Raw genomic sequence first — 20305 nt, 5'->3', positions numbered from 1 at the left:
AGTGCAGGAATGAGTTTAGGGAATTCCAGGTAGGGAAAACCACCTATGCTACAGTGCACAGGCTAGAGACCTTGGCAGGTTCTAGGAACTTGAAGAAACCGCTGGACAGGAGCATTTAGGATGATGGCAGGAGCACTCCGCTTTTTGCTAACTGGAAAATTATTTTGGTTGAGTCTCAGTCTACCCATATGCAAAATGGGTATGATAAGCCTTGTATTGCCAGATTGTTGGCACAACTGGAGCTCAATAAATAAAGGACTCTCAAGTGGCTTAGGTCTGCGGGCCAGTGAGGCGCGGTTCCCATTGGGCATGGAGTGGGGGGCGGCTGGAGCCTGCGCGCTCCTGGCTTGGTTTGCGGAATATCTTTATTAACGAGCACTTCAAGGTAAGCCGGCGATGGAAACCAGATGTGGGATCGCGCGGTCGGCGGCGGAGCAAGGACCAGAGATACTAAGGGGGTAGGGTGGGGGTAAGAATTAGCCCAGATGAGATTGGGAGCAGAAGCGCGACCCCCCAGGTATATTTTTTCTTTGGGAGACCTTAGATGCAGAAAGTTGACATCTGACCCACATTCCTTGGTTCACGGTGCTCAGGCCCTCTTTAATTTTACCTTGCACTTTTACCTCTCACCCTACTCCCAGACTCCCTAGAGGTACGTTCTCGCTTAACGATTTCTCAGCGGTTTAAGGAAGGCTGCTCTAGCTGGTCTCCTTCAACTTGAACCATTCCACAGCCGGGGGCCAGTTTCCCCTCTGCATCTACGCTGTCCGCACGGCCTTCCAGGTCGGTGGAGGGACTAGCCTGAGCAGAGGTTCCAGGGCGCGACGGCTATTTCCCAGCTGTGTGACCTGGACCAGGTGGCCGCCCCTCTCTGAGCCTCCGTTAGCTCATCAGAAAATTGGGGGCGCCAATCTCTAGCACGGTTGTCATGAAGCGAAATCGAGGGGCTGCACGCGCAAAGTTTTTTTCCCTTGCTGTGGCGGTGCCAGGGGCCTTGAGGCTCGCAGTGGTGGTGAAACCACAACCTATCAAAACCAAGCAGTTCGTTTTACAGTCGGGGGCAGTGAGGCCAGAAAGAGAAGAGACGGTCTCACCCCTCTCCCCGACCCCTGACCCCAAGGAGTGAACAGGTGACAGCGCGACTATCGGGCAAGGTCAGGGGGTCTCCAGAGTCCGCTCTCTGTACTTCGCCTGGCAGGAAATCCCCTCGCCTGGGCGCAGACGTGGGGCGTGAACGGTGCGGCCTCTAGAAGGGAGCGCAGAGGGCAGCGCTCTAAAGCTTCTGAAGCCGGGCCCAGCCCAGGGCTTCCCCAGGGCTTGAGGGAGCACAGATTCCGCTACATCCCAGCCCAGCGCCCTTACAGCAGAGGGAAATAGTTAACAAGACGTGCAAGTGACCATGCACTGGACGACGAAGGCTTGTGTGTGTGTTAATCTCCCGTAGGAACGGGAATGGGGAGGAAGGTTGGAAACCTAGGAAAAGGTGCCAGCGGGAAGGCCCGCAGCGGCGCCCGCGAGCTCGCGCGCAGGAGTCCGTAGGACTCGCTTGCATCCGCAGGCCCGTGGTCCCCCTGGCTTCGAATGTCGAAACCTGTTAGGTTTATTTTGGGGGGCTTTTTTTTAACCTGTCATTAAAATTTGCATTTCCCTTTGCCCTAGGCCAAAGCTCCGACACCCCGCCAATTCTCAGCCTAGCCTTGGGAGCCCTGGGGATCCTGGCACCTCCCCAGCCCCGCCTAGAATCGGAAAAGCCCTCGGGCGCCTCCGGGTTGAATCCCCGCTAGCGAGTTAGTAGCATCTCCTTAAGAGTGGAGAGGAGGGGGCAGGGGCCAGTGGAAGGAGAGAGGAGGAGGGGACGAGAGAGGGGGAAAGGAAGAAGCAAGGCAGGGAAAAAAATTTACTTATTTTTTTTTTCCGCTGCAAAACCTTAAGAGGGTTTGGGAGATCTGGTCAACTTTCCGAAACATCTGAATCTTTTTACTGCCCTCCGTTCTTTCCTTCGGCTAGCTGTGGGGAGGGAGGAAAGAGAGAGAGGGAGAGAGAGAGGAAGGGGGGGAGGGAGGGGAAGAGAGAGAGAGGAGGGAGAGAGAGGAGAGAGACAGAGAAAGAAGAGGGGGAGAGAGAGAGAGGCAGGCGTGGAGGGGAGGAGGGAGAGCGAGCAGGCCGGGCACGGAGTGCACAGCCACAGCCTCCTCGCCTCCCCAAACTCCCAGCCAAGGCGCGCGGTGGCGTCCTCGCGCCCTCGCTCGCGCCCCCGCCCGCCGCCTGCGCAAGCCAGGCATGAATGCTGAGACTTGCGTCTCTTACTGCGAGTCGCCGGCCGCTGCCATGGACGCCTACTACAGCCCGGTGTCGCAGAGTCGGGAGGGCTCGTCGCCTTTTAGGGCATTTCCCGGAGGCGACAAGTTCGGCACAACTTTCCTGTCGGCCGCCGCCAAAGCACAGGGATTCGGGGACGCCAAGAGCCGGGCCCGTTACGGCGCTGGGCAGCAGGACCTGGCGACACCCCTGGAGAGTGGAGCTGCGGCGCGGGGCTCCTTTAACAAGTTCCAGCCCCAGCCGTCGACCCCGCAGCCCCAGCCGCCGCCGCAGCCGCAGCCGCAGCAGCAGCAGCCGCAGCCCCAGCCGCCCGCGCAACCGCATCTTTACTTGCAGCGAGGCGCCTGCAAGACGCCCCCGGACGGCAGCCTCAAACTCCAGGAAGGCAGCAGCGGCCACAGCGCGGCCTTGCAGGTTCCCTGCTACGGTGAGTGCACGTGCGGGTCACCTGGTGCTGGGGACCACGGGGTGCTTGGCTTCCGCATCCCTTGAAACTGGTGGCTTGCGGGAGGTATGAGTTGGCGGGCTGGGGGCGGGGTGGTGACTCTGGTCGGTAAACGGGATCGATCGCTGCGAGGGAGCCAAGGGATCTGTTCTGTCTCCTTCAAGTCCGCCGGCCTAGGCACGGAGCGTTTCGGCTGTTAAACTCGACTTGGAGTTTGTTTTTCCCGGTCCCTTCGGCATTTCCCCAAACCGCTCGCTTTGCGCTGCCCGCTGGGCGGGATTTGAAGCGGATGCTTCTTACCGGCCCAGGGCGTGCGGCGGCAAGGAGTCTCCGCGCAGCGCTAAGGAGTCTCCGCGCAGCGCTCTGGCGCTGGGCTGCGGGGCTGCGGGACTGCGGGGCTGCGGGACTGCGGGGCTGCGGGACTGCGGGGCTGCGGGACTGCGGGGCTGCGGGGCTGCGGGGCTGCGGGGCTGCGGGGCTGCGGGGCTGCGGGACAGCAGGACTGCAGAGGCCTCGCTCCTCGCCGGCTGGGAGGCTCCTCGGGCGGCGCCGCCGCAGGTGAGAGCGCCGCAGGTGCGGAGCCAGGCGGGAAGCCCGGAGCGTGGTTGGCCGAAAGCTCACGGGAAATCCAGGCGCACTGGCGCAACACAGTGCGGAGCCAGAGACCCTAGGGTCCCAGGGGACACTGTGGTCTGGCAAGACCCGAGTCCTGGGACCCTGAGCGCTACTGGCAGTGGGGATGCGGGCAGGCCAGTTCCCCTGGAGCTTCTCCCTCGGCGATTCTTGGAGGCGGCAGGCCTCTGAACAATGGTTTAGGACAGAGTAGGAAGGGAGACAGGAAGTCCCGAGTCCCAGGTGGCCCAGAGCTGTGGCAAGAGAGAAGGGTCTGGGTCCTGATTTGAGCCCACGGGGAACCCGGGGGAGCTGGCCTAAATGACCTCCAAGCCGCCTTGAACGCAGCCACAGGAGGCAGGCCTGGGCCCCCCAGAGCACAGCCACCATTGCCCGGGAGAGAGAGACACTCAAGGACGTCTCTAGCCAGAGCAGCTCGGTAGCCTAGGCCTTCTCTTCTTCCAGAGAATCGGGGTTCCTGAACCCCAAAGCGGAAGGGGAAGCAAAGACGCAGAAAGGGAAAAACCTTCTCTGGGCCAGGAGCCCTGAGCACATACCCGGAGGCCTTGGCCTTCAGGTCCGGCCCTGGTGAGAAGAGTTGGGGGCAGGGAATTTGCCCTGATCCAGGCTGATGGAGAGGCACTAGGCCTGGGGACAGAGGCTGGGACACGGCGGAGGCCTTGGTGGCTAGAATAACTTTGGGAAAACAGCCGATGGCAGATATTTTCTCGTATTCAGGTTCCTTCTTTCACAGGCGCAGAACTAGTTCATAGATGGCTGCTGACAAACATTCACAGTCATACGCTTGTCTACAATTGCACTCTACACAGACACACGCAGAGAGCATCTTCTTTAGGAGCCGATGTGGTCATACCCCAAGAACACATGCCCATGTGGCCTCGAATGAGCCACATACTCCCAAACCCATAGGACAGAACTGAGAGAAGATTTAGAAAGATTCAGTGGCTCTTCCCCACTTCCTCCACCTTCCTCTTCACCTCCAGTTGGAATGAGATCAGGCATTCAGATCACAGACCCCCAAGGCTCCACACACAGACACCCACAGCTCCACACGCAGACACACACAGTTCCACACACAGACACCCACTGCTCCACACACAGACACCCACAGCTCCACACACGGACACCCACAGCTCCACACACGGACACCCACAGCTCCACACACGGACACACACAGCTCCACACATGGACACACACAGCTCCACACACAGACACACACAGCTCCGCACATGGACACACACAGCTCTCATACAGGCGCTCTTTCCGTGCTAAGCCAGCAGAGACTCTCAGCCCTGTCCGTACTGGCTGTCCTTCCCAGCCCAGGGACGCAGGCCCCAGCTCGTCCCTGTCATTCAGGACTATTAGGTGAGGGCAGGTCGCAGACTAGGGGACCCATGGAGGTTCATCCTGCATAGCCAGGGAGCTCATGCTCTCTCTCCACTGCATTGAATTTTCATATTTTAATGAAAATTACCAGTGAGACCTCTGAAGAGGCTGATACATTAGGCAAGAAGAGAGCCTAAGGAGCTCCCCACCTCTTGGTTAAATGCCTTCAGGTCCAGAGGGAAGGCGGAGAGGCCTGGCCTCCCCTGAGCCCTCTCTCTGTGCCCTGCTGGGCCCCCACAGCCAGCCTGGCCCTTCCTCTACTTGCACTAGCCTTTGGAGCTGACCGAAAGGGCCAGCCACTTGACCCGCTACTGCCCCTAACCCGTGGCAGTGTGACCTGACAGCAAACACCTTCCCAAACCCCGGTTTCCTCATCTGCATCCTGGGGTGATAACAGAAAGGCCTTACTGGGTCATAAATGTGCCTCTGCAGAGACAGCAAGAAGCAAGAGCAAGAGCCCCCGCTACCCCTGCCCCTCCCAACCCCCGCCCACATTTCCATCCCTATCTATCTCCGAGCCGCTGGGAACTCGAGAGCACCCAATTCTGAGGACAGGGCAAGTCCCTGCCACTGCTCTGGGTCATAAACTGCAGGCTGGGACCAAAGGCAGCCTGTAACTACCGGCAGGACGCCACTCCATGCTGCCTAAGATGGAGGCACTGCTCGGGGCAAAGCCACAAACAATAAACAGCAAGTCAGTGTTTGTTCTTTCCCTCTCTCAGCAGCTGAGTCTCCCCAGCCAGGAGATGTCTGGTCCTTCTAGGAAAGGGATTAGGCGCGTTAGGTCTAAGATGGAGAAACTGAGGGTACAAAAGGTGAGGCTCTGCCCTTAACAGAAGTAGCCAGGAGGAGGGACTCTGGAGTGGGATCCCTACCCTGCCAGCAAGCAGGAAAACTGAGGCATGCATTGACAACGATTCTCTCCCACAGTTGTGAGAGTGTATATACTCAAAAGCAGAGAAATGGAGTTCAAGGAAAAATCCTTAGACGCTCCCAGGAGCATTGGGAAAGTCGGAGGCAGGGGCGGCCTTGGTGCCAGTACTGGCGCTGGCTGATCTCCGTCTTCAGGCAGGCAGCTGAGACCTGGCAACCATTCCTAGCCCTGGAGGTCGGGGCGAAAGCTGTTCTTTCACGTGTGTAACTACACCTAACAAAAGGGGGAAGCTCGGAGGCCTCTTCCTGGGCCTCAACTTCTGGGCCCACTCCCGGCAGAGTCCAATTGCCTCTCGGCAAGGAAGGTGCCCCGGGCAGCTGAGCCAGGGCCAAGCCGAGGGAGTGCGGGGCGGGGAAGCCGCCTCCAGTCTCTGCTGGCCGGGTCTGGACCGGGTTGCGGAAAGAGTGGGTGAGAGAAACCCTCCCGGGCTGCAAGCGTCCCTACCCCAACTTGGGCCTTCCTTTCCCCAAATGTGCTAAAAGAACGATGATTAAGGCGGCTCCGCAGTGTCCTTTGGGTGCGGAGACCACGTTTTTACGAAAGAGCCCCCACCGAGCCCTCTTCTGTTGCAACCCAAGACTTCACCATTCTCCCCTCCAGACTCTGGGTCCGCTCTTTGGCCTCCTGAATTCCTTGCCCGAGCCCAGGGCGGGCCGCCTGGGCCACAGGAGACATGTCGGGTTGGAGATCCGACGTTTCTCAGCGACGCAAAGAGCCTCCCTGTACTCAGGGCAGGGACTCCGGCGCCTCGCCCCCAAACTCCGGATCCGACCGCCGGAGCTGTAGCCGGCGCGTGCTGGTCCTAGTCTACCTGTCCCGAGACGCGGGGCCGCTGCGGGAAGCTGCCCCTCTTCCCCCTTCCCTTTCGCTTTCGATTCGGTGGCGACAGGTTTTTGTTGAAAGCAGATTGTTACCTCTCCATCCACCCACCCGCAAAAGCAGCGCTCTCAGCGCCAAGGTCTGGGGAGGCGCGGGCCAGGCTGGAGCCCCTGGGGTGCCGCCTAGGGGCCCAGTCCCGATTTTTCGACTTAGACGCAGTGGTTAAATACCAGAGGGTATTTATTTCCCCTGCACCGACACAATCCATGCACCACGAAATGTGTAAATTCTGCCGGGGTCGTATTTGAATTTAGTTAGAGAACTGGGGTGTGTTTTGTATACAAGAGACGACCCAAAGAAGGCAGAAACGAAAACCCGACAGAAGCAGCAACAACCAGTGGGTGACTGTGGGGTGATCGCAGGAAAACTCGAGCCTGGGACTGAAGCCTGCTCAGGAAGGGGCGACTGTTGTTTAATTTTGGAGGGAGGGATGGCGAAGGAACATGCTTTTAATTTTTTACTTTGTTAATTTCCATAGCCTGCTTCACCAGTCGGGTCCAAACACATACGTTGTTAAATAGAAAAACAGAGGGCCTGGATTAAAACTCAATATTTTAAGTCAATCGACTTGCACGATCTTGCACAATCTTTTCTTTATTATAATTTACATATAGTGAAGTGCTTAGCTCTGAGGAGGAAAGTTGGAAGAATTGTTATGTATGTGTACACTGTTAGTTAGGACGACCATCTGGATAAAGAAACAGACCATTTACATGTTTCCTTAAACGTTGTAAAACGTTAAAGCAAAAACATTTTTTGTAAGTTGTTTTAAGAAAATTTCAGAAGATACTTCGGAGCACCGGGGACCCCATTTTATTCCTGACAGCAGTGTTTCTTGAATAGGGTGACACTTCAGCCAGGGCATTTGCGCGGTCCCGATTCTAATGCGAAGTTCCAAGCGGCTGCGCCAGGAACCTCGCCGCGACCGCCGGGCTAAGCCGGAGTCACCAAGCCCTGAGCCGCACGCGCTGCGACGCCGGCCCGCAGTAGGAAAACATTAAAACGCCCTACAGAAAATCTCGGCGAAGTCCCGGAGGACTCTGGTTTCTAAGATCAGCTGGGCGCACTTTCTCCGGGACGTCCCTTCTTCTCGGTCTCAGCGCCTTCCTGCCCTCAGCCGCGCGCAGCTTTGTTTTGGTGGCAAACTGAAATAAGAAATGGAAATATATTGGCCTTTGCTGCTGCCAGGGATGAGAGGTTGTTGACGTCCGGCGCGTTTGTCCGGGCTTCGGGCTTCTCTGCAGACCCCTGGACTGGGGTGCCTGAGGCCAGGAGAGGAGGGGGATAGTTGCCCGGAGCCCCCGCGGCTCAGAGGCCTTGGGATGATTCATGGGGGGGCGCGCCCTGCCTTGGTGAGCCTCTCGCCCCGAGGGTAGGCGAGGTGGGTGGGTAGGGGAGTGTATGCCGGAGAGAAGAGAGAACGCTTAACCAGAGAGAACTTCCTGCCCCCGGAGCCTCAGCGTCCTTAGCCCCCCAAACCCCTGTTCAGGAAGCCGAAGGACCTAGGCCCAGGCAACGGTTTGGGGTGGGGCGGTAAGAGCGCCGTCCTGCACCCGGACGTCGCCTGCCAGGCGCCACCTGGCCATGTGCGCCCGCAGCGCAGGGTTCTCCAGCCATCAGCACAGGTCCTCACCGAGGTGACAGTCATCGGATTGGGAAACCAACACTGCGAGGACCCGGCTATGTGATGATACCGTCCGGGGGAATTCGAGTGGAAGCCGACCGTCCTGTGGTGCCACTAGACAAGTGAGAAGCAGCCCTTCCAAACAGGGCCCTTTGCTGGAAGGAGGAGGCACCTCTTTCCAGCCAGTGAGCCTTCCCAGCTGCAACCGGGGTCTTCTCTAATATCAGTTACCGCGGCCTCCAGAGACCCTGCCTCCAGAGTTGCAGCCCGGCACACCTCTCCTCTGCAGATGTATAAACCGGGGACACCCCCATCTCCATTCAAGATGCTCCTTCCTCACCCAGTAGAGGGGTGCGGAGTAAACCCGGGACAACAACTTGCGTGCTGCCTGGAAGCAGGTCCCTTAGAAAGGATGACAAAAATTTGGTGATGCGGAAGAAGCTTCCACTGTGTCCAGGAAAGGGCAGCGGCCCCCTAGTTGCACCGGCCCTGGCCCCGGCCCCCACCCCCAGCACGTTCTGTCACCTTAACAAAGACCGGCTTCTCCACCTGACCCCAACCCGCACCAGCCAGCGCCGAGGAAAGAGAGGAATGGAAGGGAGTTGTGGCTCAGCGGCGAGGAAGAGCCACGCAGAGGCAAGGCTCTGAGGAGCCAAGGCTGGGGTGTGTAGGGTGGTACTCAGGGCCGCGGACCGGTTCGGATTTGGACTCCAGAGGCAGTTGGAAGGGTCACCGTGGCGCTCCGCGGCTCCCAGGGTGCTGTTTTGGTGAGGAGGGGGTCACTGGGAGATACGGGCGGGGTAAGAGGGGCCACCGGCTGCCAAGTACCTGTCTTTCCCGGTGAAGGCGCCGCTTGTACTCGGGACCGCTTGGTCAAGGCTGCTGGGCACTGGCGCCGCTGCACATTGGGGGCAGAGAGGGAGCCAGTGCTTGCTTCATCGGATTCTTAAAGCAGATTCTTTAAGAGTGGATTTTCATTCTGAACTGGAGGCCCAGCATGGATGTTGGCCCCACGCACCTCGTAGAGGGACAGGACCTGGTGACCCAGGTCAGAGCAGAACAACTGGCTCTCCAGGGCTCTGAAGGCCACAACCGAGAAGGCTGGGAAGCTGTGGGAGGTTTGGACCATGACACTGATGTCCAGCATGGCACACATGGGGACCGGGGCCCACAGTTGCAGTGTAGGTCACCCCAGGCTCCACCTTTGCATTCTCTACTCCTCCATGGCCTTGGAGAAGTATGTTCTGCTCCGGGGTCTGAATTTTAGCTGTATGAAATGCAGGAGTGTTGACAATTTCCAAAGACCCTCTTGGAGTTTCTGTGCTGGTAGCAGTCTGGGCCCACCTTCACCCCCTTTGTCTTCCCTCCTCACCCCCACACGCATTTTTGTCCAGGAGAAACTGGGGTAAGGTGGGTGGAAAAGGCTTCCCTGGAGGCTAACACAGGTCCTGAGTGGGGAGCCATCACAGGACACAAAGCCAGCTGGAGGTCCTACAGGGCCATGGTGGAATGCGGGTTCTGGGCTCAGGACTGGGATGCAAATAGGGAGGGGGTAAGCAAGTGTCTTTGTGACCAGGCTCAAGCTGAGGCCCCGGGCTCATGGCCCCTGTGTCCACTCATCTTCCCTATCCCAGTATTTATGGAGCACCTTCCCTGGGCGGACCTTCTCCTAGGAGGTAGAACATGCCAAGTCCCTGTCTCCTGTGTTACGGCTTATGTCCTTCCAAGTGTTTTGTACAGTTGGGCTTAACAAATGTTCGCTGGCTGGAAGAATGAATGGAGAACTGGTGTCTCCTGCAGTGTTGCCCCCACATGTTTAAGTGCACCCAGGAGCCAGCTTAGGTGTTTGTGTGAGCGTGTGCACAGCATGAATGTGAGCGGTGTGTGCCGTGCCCGTTCTCTCTGGGTCCACGTCCTGCTATCTGAGTGTTTCAGGGCGAGGCCGAGGGTTTGTGTGTAGTCTGATGAAAGGCATGTCTGTCCTCTGGCACTTGTGTCTGTGTCCCCCAGTGTGCGAGCCTCAGGTGTGCAAGGGTGAGTACCCGTGTGCACGGCTCTGGAGCTTCTCTGGGTCTGTGGGTGGCATAGCCTCTGCCTCCAGAGGCGCCCCCAGGGAGAGTGACTAAGCGCCCTTGCATCATGGCCTGTGGCCTTCCTGCCCCTGGTCATGGCTCCCAGGAGCAGCTGACTCACCGAGTGGCAGGCAGAATCTCCCTGTGGCAAGTCCCCGGTGGGGCCCAACCACCCCCCGCGTCATCCTGGGGCCCTCGAGCATGGTCCATCCAGCCCACCCACACTGCGGCAAGGCCTTCTGACAAGCCACCAGCTCTGGAATGTACCCTCTGTCCCGTGTGGCTCACTGCGGAAGAGACGTGTCCTTGGCACTGTCTGTGCCCACTGCTGACCCCATTTAGCACATGAGCAAACTGAGGCCCAAGGGGAAATGGACCCCCACAGCCAGGTTAGTAGGAGGGCAGGAACCCACCGAGTTCTCCTCCTTCCACTACAGTGGGTGGAAAGGCAGAAAGTGTTGGGGAATCCAATCCACTCTCCCGCTCTCTTGTTGGATGCGACTCCTGCAGTAAGTCCAGTAAGTTGCACTCTCTCTGTGCATCAAATAGGGCAGATGCTTGCAGTTCTGCCTGTCTCCTTAGAAGTAAAGCAGACCCTGCCATGAGCTCCTGGGCATTAGAGGACAGCAGGAGAGCACCCGTGGAATCCCTGGTGGGATTGCAGGGACCTGACTCTAATGCAGCCCCACCAGGCTGGGACTCCTGCTCTCTGCCCAGCTCCCCAAGCTGGGTTTTCTTTTCCTAAGTTCTTGAAAACCACAAGCCAGGGTCAGCTGAGGCCAGATGACCAACTCCTCCCACTGTGTAGGACTGTCCACCAGGCCCTGAGGGCCTTTGGTTACATCGAGGAAACTGGTACCTCCCCTGACCCTGCAGCACACACACAATGGGTCATGGTGACATGTTGGGGGGTCTCACTCAAGGTTGGAAGAGATGGCAGTCATCTCCTGGCCCACATGTCTTATTTCACAGACAAGGGGACTGAGAGGCTTGATTCCATTTACGCAAGGCTCACCAAACTTTGCCTGTCACTTTGCCAAGCCTTGTGGGGGATTCTGGGAAGCTCTGGATGCAGCCCCTGCCTTCAGGTCCAGAGGCAGAGACAGACAAGTGACCTTGAAATTCCAGTTCAGTGGGATGGGCCCTGAGATGGGAAAGCCCTGACTCAGGCTCTGAGGAGAAGGTCAGGCTGGCTTGCCCTGGGGCGTGCAGGCGCCACCAGGGTTTGGTAGCTTACTGGAAGCCACTTAAGGGGAGGGTGCAGGAAAGTTGGGGGAAGTTGGGATTTGTCCAGGCCAATGAGTTTTCTCCAGTGGCTGGAAATCCTGAGGCTTCTTCTCTCTTGACTTTCTCCTTTTCTCCCTCCATGCTTTCTCTTGGTTTTTCTATGGAAATAGTCATGTATAACAGCCCCCTTACTTCTCTGGTGCCACTCCATTTCTCCCTGTGTTGAATGGCACTTTGGCCCTGTCCCGCCTGGGAGGGGAGTGTGAGGAGGATGTGATGATGGAGAGAGGTAGTGTGTCTGCCCCATACATCCTGCACCACCAGGTTCTCTGCCCCACCCCTCACACTATACCCTTTGAGGGTGCTAGGATATTGCAAATGATAGTGGTGGGGTTCTGATCAGGTTTTAGAGTATGTATGTAGAGTTTGGGGTCCTCCTGGATATGTGAGCCTCCCCGATGTCTCTATGTGGCCACAAGGATCCATTCACACCTGGCTCACATCCCAGCATGGAGATGGGACAACTCCAGCTCCATGGCCTCTGACTTCAAGGAGGGAGCTCACTTTCAAATGGGGAAGACAAACATGCACATAGCTCTACTGCATGGCTCCCCTGTTGTGGCCTCAGCCTCCCCATCTCTGAACCTTCTTCATGGGACTCAGTGGTTTCAGAGGCCTTGGGGTTCTGTGATATTCACCAAGAGGGGTGAATGGGCCCTCCAGAATCCTCAAGATGCCTCAGGACCCCACACTCTTCCCCATTCATTGTACCAGGAAAGGGGGAAGGCTGGTCCAGTCTGCCAAAGGTTAAGAGTCTGGGATGCCAGGCCTGGCTCCTGGCCTGAGTTTTCCCATCTACAGGACAGAGACAATAATGGGTTTTAAGGCAAAGAAGGCTTAGAGTTGGCTGCTGCTGCAGAACCATGAGACAGCCCAGAACGACTGAGCGTCCCTGCCTGTGTGCCAGGCAGTACACCAGTGCTGCTTATGCATGATTTCACTTAATCACCATCACAATCCTATGAGATTGGTACTATTATCATCCCCATTTCGTGGATGAAAACTGAGGTTCATGGAAGATAAGTAACTCGTCCACAGTGAGACAGCCAGGAAGGAAGGGTCGAGTCTTGCTGGCCGAGGGCTCCAAGAAACCTAAAAGGCATCCTGTTCTAGAATGATCCTGATTAGACTTGAGATAACCCTAATTCCATCCCAGATGATGTGGAGATGAAAGACAGGGTCTTACAAACATGGCCCCCAGGGCACGGCGCGGTGGCTCATGCCCGTAATCCCAGCATTTTGGGAGGCCTAGGCGGGCGGATCACAAGGTCAGGAGATTGAGACCATCCTGGCTAACATGGTGAAACCCTGTCTCTACCAAAAATACAAAAAATTAGCTGGGCGTAGTGGCGGGCGCCTGTAGTCCCAGCTACTTGGGAGACTGAGGCAGGAGAATGGTGTGAACCCGGGAGGCGGAGCTTGCAGTGAGCCGAGATCGTGCCACTGCACTCCAGCCTGGGCGACAGAGCGAGATCCATCTCAAAAACAAAACAAAACAAAACAAAACCATGGCCCCCAAAGCGTTCTTCTCAGCTTCACATCCGGGGATGCAGAAGACAAGTAGTGTCAGGAGTAAATTTCGGCACCTGTCAGGTTGAAGTTCTACACCTGACTCTGTGACCTTGGGCACAGCTTCCTCACCTGTACCAGGTGAAAACAGTGTCCCAGGCATGGCATAGGGCCTCATAGCTGGTATGAGGAATGACTGCATGAGTTTCCAGAAGTTTCAGGAACATGAGAGAACCTCTGATCAAGGTAGGGTGGAGCTGAGGAGCATCTGTGGGAACAGTGCCCTCTAGGAAACATGAGAGACCGCAGGAGGCTTTGTCTGTTTTGTTTCAAACTTTCCCCAGAGCCTGGAGCTAGTCTATATAGTAGATGCTCAATAAATGTCTGTTGCTGAGTGAATGAATGAAGGGATCTTACAGGAGGGGAACATGCTAGGAACTCTGTAAGTCTTTCCACTCTCTCTTCGTTCATCCTTCCTTTGAATGGAGGCCTGGGGTGAGAGCCTGCTTTGTCGTTCTCTTGCATTCTGGTAGAAAATTATTGATTTTTTTTTTTTTTTTGCAGGGTTTCCTGTGGGGTGTAGGAGCAGCGAGGCTCTGGGTAGCTCTATTTAGCACAGGCCTTGGTCTTCTCCGACTCCAGCGGTCGGAGGAGTACCCCTTTTCCTCACTACTCCTCTTTTGGGTCTCACCCCACTGGCACAGGCCTGCGGTCTGACTGCCACAGCCCCCGGGGTCGGCTCTAGTCAAATGGTTTTCTCCCTTCGTCCCCAACTCTCCTCCTCAGGTCTCCCCCATTCCCTACAGTGAGTTCCGTGTCCTGCCCGCTGGCACCCCCATTCCTGCCACCTGCCCAGGGTGCTGCCTGAGAGCTGCTGAGGTTCCTCCCTTAGTCCCCCATTCACTCATCCTTCACCCTGGGATTCTGAGACTCACCTGCAAGGGATGCAGCCCTCTCTTCTGGCCAGGATGCCATCTGACCTCACCCGGGTTCCCAGCGGGGCATCCAGCTCCAAGGCCTGGGCTCTTCCCAGCACACCCATGATTCCGTCCACCCGTCCCACCCCGGCATGTGCAATCTGAGGGCACTTGAACATCCACGATCCCCTGAGTCTCACCAAAGGCCTAGGTGGAGGAATTGAATCTCCATTTTACAGGTGGAAGCCAAAGTTCAAAGAGGGGGAACAGCTCAGAAGGAACGCACGGAGGAGTGTGCGCCTGGCAAAGGCTCCTCCTTACATCCAACAGACCCTTCAGCCTGGCACTTCTGTGTCGGGCAGGGACCAGAGTGTTTGGCAGTGAACGAACTGGCTCCTGCCCTCAGAGAGCCCATAGCCTGGTTAGAATGTGCTACATGCCATGGGAATCCCCAGGGAAGGTGAATGGATTGGGGCTTCCTGAGCATGGACATTCGAAGTGGACCTTGAAAGTTGAATAGGAGCTCACCAGCTGAAGGAGATGAAAGAGGCCCTCTAGACTCAGGAAACAGCATGAACTAAGTCTTCGGGTAAGGGAAGAACATGAAGCAAGTGTGTGGAGTGCAGGGGCATGATGCATGCCGGTGAGGTGGGCTGAGGATTGGCAGGGGCACAGCCGAAGAGAGCTTTTTATTTTTTTTTATTTTATTATTTTTTGAGACAGGGTCTCACTTGGTCACCCAGGCTGGAGTGCAGTGGCGCAATCTCAGCTCACTGCAACCTCTGCCTCCCAGGCTTAAGTGATCCTCCCACCTCAGCCTCCCAAGTAGCTGGGACTACAGGCTCGTCACCACGCCCAGTTAACTTTTGTATTTTTAGTAGAGACAGGGTTTCTCCATGTTGCCCAGGCTGGTCTTGAACTCCTAGACTCAAGTGATCCTCCCGCCTCAGCCTCCCAAATTGCTGGGATTACAAGCATAAGCCACCGCGCCTGGCCCCTGGGCCATTTATTTTCTACCAAAGGGTTCAGACTTTGGGGAAGCCACTGGAGGACTCTGAGCAAAACAGTGAGACCCCAGGCTGAGTGTTCTTTGCATGGTTCAGTATGGCCTTTGCTTTTTGCACTCAAAATCTTTATTTTAATTAAGAATGAACTTTTTATTGTGGTAAAATATACATAGCATAAAATGTTACCATTTTAACATCTACAAGTGAACCTTTCAGTGGCATTAAGTACACCCACAATATTGTGTAACCATCACCACTGCTTCCAGAACTTTTTCATCATCCCAAACAGAAACTCCATACCATTAAACGGGAACCGCCATCACACCCCTGACCCCCCACCCAAGGGACCTCTATTCTACTCTCTCTCTGTGGATTTTCCTACTGTAGGTACCTCTTTTTTTTTTTTTTTTTTTTGAGACAGAGTTTCACTCTTGTTGCCCAGGCTGGAATGCAATGGCGCAATCTCAGCTCACTGCAATCTCCACCTCCCGGGTTCAAGCGATTCTCCTGCCTCAGCCTCCCAAGTAGCTGGGATTACAGGCACCCACCACCACACCTGCCTAATTTTTGTGTTTTTAGTAGAGATGGGGTTTCGCCACGTTGGCCAGGCTGGTCTTGAACTCCTGACCTCAGGTGATCCACCCGCCTCAGCCTCCCAAAGTGCTGGGATTACAGGCGTGAGCCACTGCACCTGGCCTTAGGTACCTCTTATAGGTGGAATCATACGGTATTTCTCCTTTGGCGTCTGGCCATTTGTGTATCTCCTTTGGAGAAGTGTATTCAAGTACTTTGCCCATTTTTGAATGGGGTTGTTTCCTTGTTCTTCAGTCATAGGAATTCTGGATATTAATTCCTTTTCAGATACATGATTTGCGAATATTTCTTCTCATTCTATGGATTGTCCTTTCACTCCCTGGATACTGTCCTTTGATGCACAAAAGTTTTACATTTTGATGAGGAAGTACAATTTTTCAATTTCTTTATTTTGTTGTCTGTGCTTTTGGTGTCATATTCAAGAAATCATCAATAACTCCAGTGTCAGGAGGATTTTTGCCTATGTCTTCTTTTAAGAGCTTTATAGTTTAGCTCTTAGGTTTAGGTCTTTGATGCACTTTAATTTTGAATATGATGTAACATAAGGCTCTCCAACTTCATTCTTCCTCATGGGGATATCCACTTTTCCCAGCACCATTTGTAGAAAAGATTGCCCTTTTCTCAGCGACTGGTCTTGGGACCTTTGTTGAAAATCAATTGCGCATGTATTTGAGAGTTTACATCTGGTCTCTGTTCTGTTGCATTTGTCTATCTGGCCCCTGAATGATCTTCTGATGTGAAGTCCAGGATTGCAGAATGTACAAGGACCCTCGTAGGCCATCCGTTCATCTCCTTGCCTGCGGGCCAGTGACCAACAGGTCACAGAAATTCAGCTCAAGGACACATTTGTTTTCCGGGACCTGGAGCTGGTGAGAAGGGGTGGAGGGCAGAGCCAAAGGCAAGGACTCTAGAGCCACAGTCTTGGCCCTGGCTAGGCCCCTGGATATTCGGGGGCCCCTCTGCCCCTTCAGTTGACCATCCCATGAGGACGTGGCCTTTGGGGAAATTCTTATGTGCTCTGAGGATCTATACACCCACCTCCTGAGATGCGCAAATCTGGGACCACTTCCTTTATTAAGATGATTCCAGAATCCTTCCAGTGGAGCTCGGAGGAGCTCCAAGAAGGAAGCAGCCAGTGGCTCCATGCTGTTGGCCCCGTGCATATTTTGAAGATTTTCTGTTAGATTCCCAAAAGAGGCACTTGCAACTCCCTGTCCCCTACCCTAGGCCATCCAGTGAGCGGCACAACCAGGGGCTGGGGCTCCAGGGACTAGACAGCAGAGTCCAAGGGGAGCACAGCTGCAGAGAAGTAGCTGCCCCCGGCTCCCCCTCCTAGGAACTTCCCCGGCCTAGGTGACTAAACAGAGGCCTGCTTGAGCCTGGTCTTCCAGCCATGTGCCCTAAGGCATAATTTCTAGAGTTCTTGGAAAATCATGGAAACTATGTTCATTCCACAATTGGGCTACACAGGCTGCTTGATGCTTCAGATGCCTTTGGTTTGGAGAAGCCCATGGAGCTCAGGACCTGGAAACAGATTTCAGCCCACATAGCTGAGTGACCTTGGGCAAATTAGTTGACCTCTTTGCCTCAGTTTCTTTACCTGTAAAGTGGGGATAAGAATCATGTCTACCTGTTAGTGATAGGGTGAGGCTTAAATATGGTAAAATAGGCAAGGATAAAGCCAGGTGTGGTTGCTCACATCTGTAATCCCAGCACTTTGGGAGGCTGAGGCAGGTGGATTGCCTGAGGTCAGGAGTTTGAGACCAGCCTGGCCAACATGGTGAAACCCTGTGTCTACTAAAAATACAAAAAATTAGCTGGGCGTGGTGGTGGGCGCCTGTAATCCCAGCTACTAGGGAGGCTGAGGCAGGAGAATCACTTAAGCCCAGGAGGCAGAGGTTGCAGTGAGCCAAGACCACACCATTGCACTCCAGCCTGGGCAAGAAGAGTGAAACGCTGTCTCTAAATAAATAAATAAATAAATAAATAAATAAATAGGTAAGGATCTTAGAACAGTTCCTGGAGCATAGTAAGTGCTCAGTCAATGTTAGCTGTTATGATTGATAAGATTTTACTGGAACCTTGACTCTATCAGACTGGCCAGAAACCTTGACAGGCAGTTAAAGTTGACTGGGATGCATAGAGTTGGAAAATGAACAAATTATTACTGAATCTATGATTACTGTGTGGTTGACATTGTCTTTTAAAACATGGATGAGTGATGGGAGGGGAGGGGGCTGCCATCTCTACCTAACGCAGCGGGGGCAGGCTTCAAGGAGGGACAGAGGCCACCCAGGCACCTCAGGCCCCTCCTCCCCATAGGCTGCTGCACCTTGTACCCATGTGTCATGAGCTGGGGAATAACTCTCTCCCTGCTGAATGTGTTTTCTGTGTTTATTTGACCCAGAACTTCAGCCTGTCCCCAGGGCAGGGGTTCTGTTGTGTTCCTCTCTGATCAGCACAGGGCTGAGCACAGAGAATCGGGCTCAGGGAATGTCAGGCAACCTCTGCACCCTTCCTGGGTCCCAGCTTCCTGGGCCCCATCTGCAATTAAGAAAGCACCTGGTGGGCATTGCCCTGGGCCACACCTGGACTGAGACTTTTCATGGAAACCCACTGGGAGATATTAGTATCCTCAGTTTGAAGATGAGGAAGGTGAGGCTGTCCCGCTGTGAATTGAACCCAGATCTCCTGAAGCCAAAGAGCCTTTTTCCTCCCCTGCCCAGGGGGCTCATGCCCACTGCCTGGACGCCCTCATGCCTATGTGCCCATCAGACTTGACCAGCATGTGAGAGCTCTGTAGACGGTGGAGGGGGCGCACTGGGAGGGGTATTCAGCACACTGCATGCTGTACGTGGGCTACACCATCTTCGCCCATCTACTGAAATGATGACCATGTCCCCTGACCGCCCAGACACCACTCCCTTCTCCCTCCAGAGCCATCCTGAGAACCAGGCCAGCCCAGCCCAGGACCCCCATGTGATGTGTGGGAGCAGCTCCTGTGGGTAAAGAAGGAGGAGACAAACCCTTCTAAACAGAATGAGTAATAGCCTCCTCACTAGCCCAGTGTTGGTGAAGCCAGGGGCAAGAGGCCAGTTTTGAAATATTAGTTGTACCATGTGGCAGGTGGACAGTGAGGGCCAGGCCTCCTCAGGGAATGTATGTGCCCAACCCCTGCTCTATTAACGCATCCCCCAGGATTTAGCCCCATGAGAGAAGATTCCACAGAGCCCAGTTTTGTGCTACACAAAGTATCTTCTCAGGAGATCTATCCCGTTGCAGGGGATCCATCCTGCCAAGAAGTAGTAACAGGTGGAAAAGAGATGTATTTGTCTCATGTTCGCTGTGGATTAAGGTTTGCTTGGTAGAAGGGACACACCATGCATTATATATATTTTTTTTTCTTTTTTTAAGATGGGGTTTTGCCATGTTGGCCAGGCTGGTCTCGAACTCCTGACCTCAGGTGATCCGCCCACCTCAGCCTCCCAAAGTGCTGGGATTACAAGTGTGAGCCATTGCGCCTGGCCACACCATGCATTTTAAAGAAGAGACTTATTTGAATTTTTTATTTTGTTCAGATGAGCAGAAGTCAATGAAAAAACCATTTTCTTCCTTCCTTGCCTCCCTCCCTCCCTCCCTCGCTCGCTCCCTCCCTCCCTCCCTCCTTCCTTCCTTCCTTCCTTCCTTCCTTCCTTCCTTCCTTTCTTCCTCCCTTCCTTCCTTCCTTCTCTCAGACAGGGTCTCACTATCACCCAGGCTGGAATTCAATGGCTAAATCATGGCCCACTGCAGCCACAACCTCCTGGGCTCAAGCAGTTCTCCTGCCTCAGACTCCTGAGTAGCTGGGACTACAGGCTTGTGCCACCACGCCCAGCTAATTTAGAAATTTTTTTTATAGAGTTGGGGGTCTTACTGTGTTGCCCAGGCTGGTCTCAAACTCCTGAGCTCAGGCAGTCTGCCCACGTTGGCTTCCCAAAGTGCTGGGATTACAGGCATGAGCTACCATGCGGGGCCAAAAGAACCATTTTTAACTAACATGTTAATTGTGAATGCTGAAACATTGATTATTTATATTTTATCCTTACTATATGTGATAGGCAAAATCCTGGGAACCCATCTACTCCAAATCCCAGTCATTTATACAAAAACACCAACCAAAACTTTTAGGTATAATTATCCTTTAGATATTTTGAATTGTTAACTATTTTATAGTTGTAAATGTGGATTTTTTAAAAAGCAAATATTGAAAAATCTTTTCCATTCTTATCAACTTTAAGGAAGTTGATGACTTTCTTAAAGTACAAACTAGGACTGGGCATGGTGGCTCATGCCTGTATTCCAGCACTTTGGGAGGCTGAGGTGGGAGAATTGCTTGAATCCAGGAGTTTGAGACCAGCCTGGGCAACATAGTGACACCTCGTCTCTACAAAAAAAAAAAAAAAAATTTTAATTAGCCAGCTGTGATGTTGTGTGCCCATAGTACCAGCTACTCAGGAGGCTGAGGATGGAGGATTGCTTGAGCCCAGGAGGTTGAGGCTGCAGTGAGCTGTGATTGTACCACTGTGCTCCAGCCTAGGCAACAGAAAAAAAAAAAGCAATCTTATAATTAATTGAGCCATTACTTTCCCTTTCTCATCCAAGGGGAGAAAAGCCTTGTTGCTTTTTCAGTTTGTAAGTGATTCTCTAGATTGGAATGAAT

General features: G+C 54.5%; 1 protein-coding gene across 1 annotated transcript in view; it reads left to right on the top strand.

Annotated features, from left to right (window-relative positions):
* The first annotated feature begins 2181 nt into the window (after positions 1–2181).
* ALX4 (ALX homeobox 4) overlaps positions 2182–20305 on the top strand; it is a 50036-nt gene continuing 31912 nt past the window's right edge. The window contains exon 1 of the mRNA XM_034932429.3: positions 2182–2746. Coding sequence (XP_034788320.3) covers positions 2281–2746 — 466 coding nt within the window. The 5' untranslated portion in view covers positions 2182–2280. The remainder of the gene's footprint in view (positions 2747–20305) is intronic.

This window comes from Pan paniscus, chromosome 9 (genome assembly GCF_029289425.2).
Source record: "Pan paniscus chromosome 9, NHGRI_mPanPan1-v2.0_pri, whole genome shotgun sequence".
Classification (NCBI taxonomy): Eukaryota; Metazoa; Chordata; class Mammalia; order Primates; family Hominidae; genus Pan; species Pan paniscus.
This window is presented reverse-complemented; position numbering and strand designations above follow the sequence as displayed.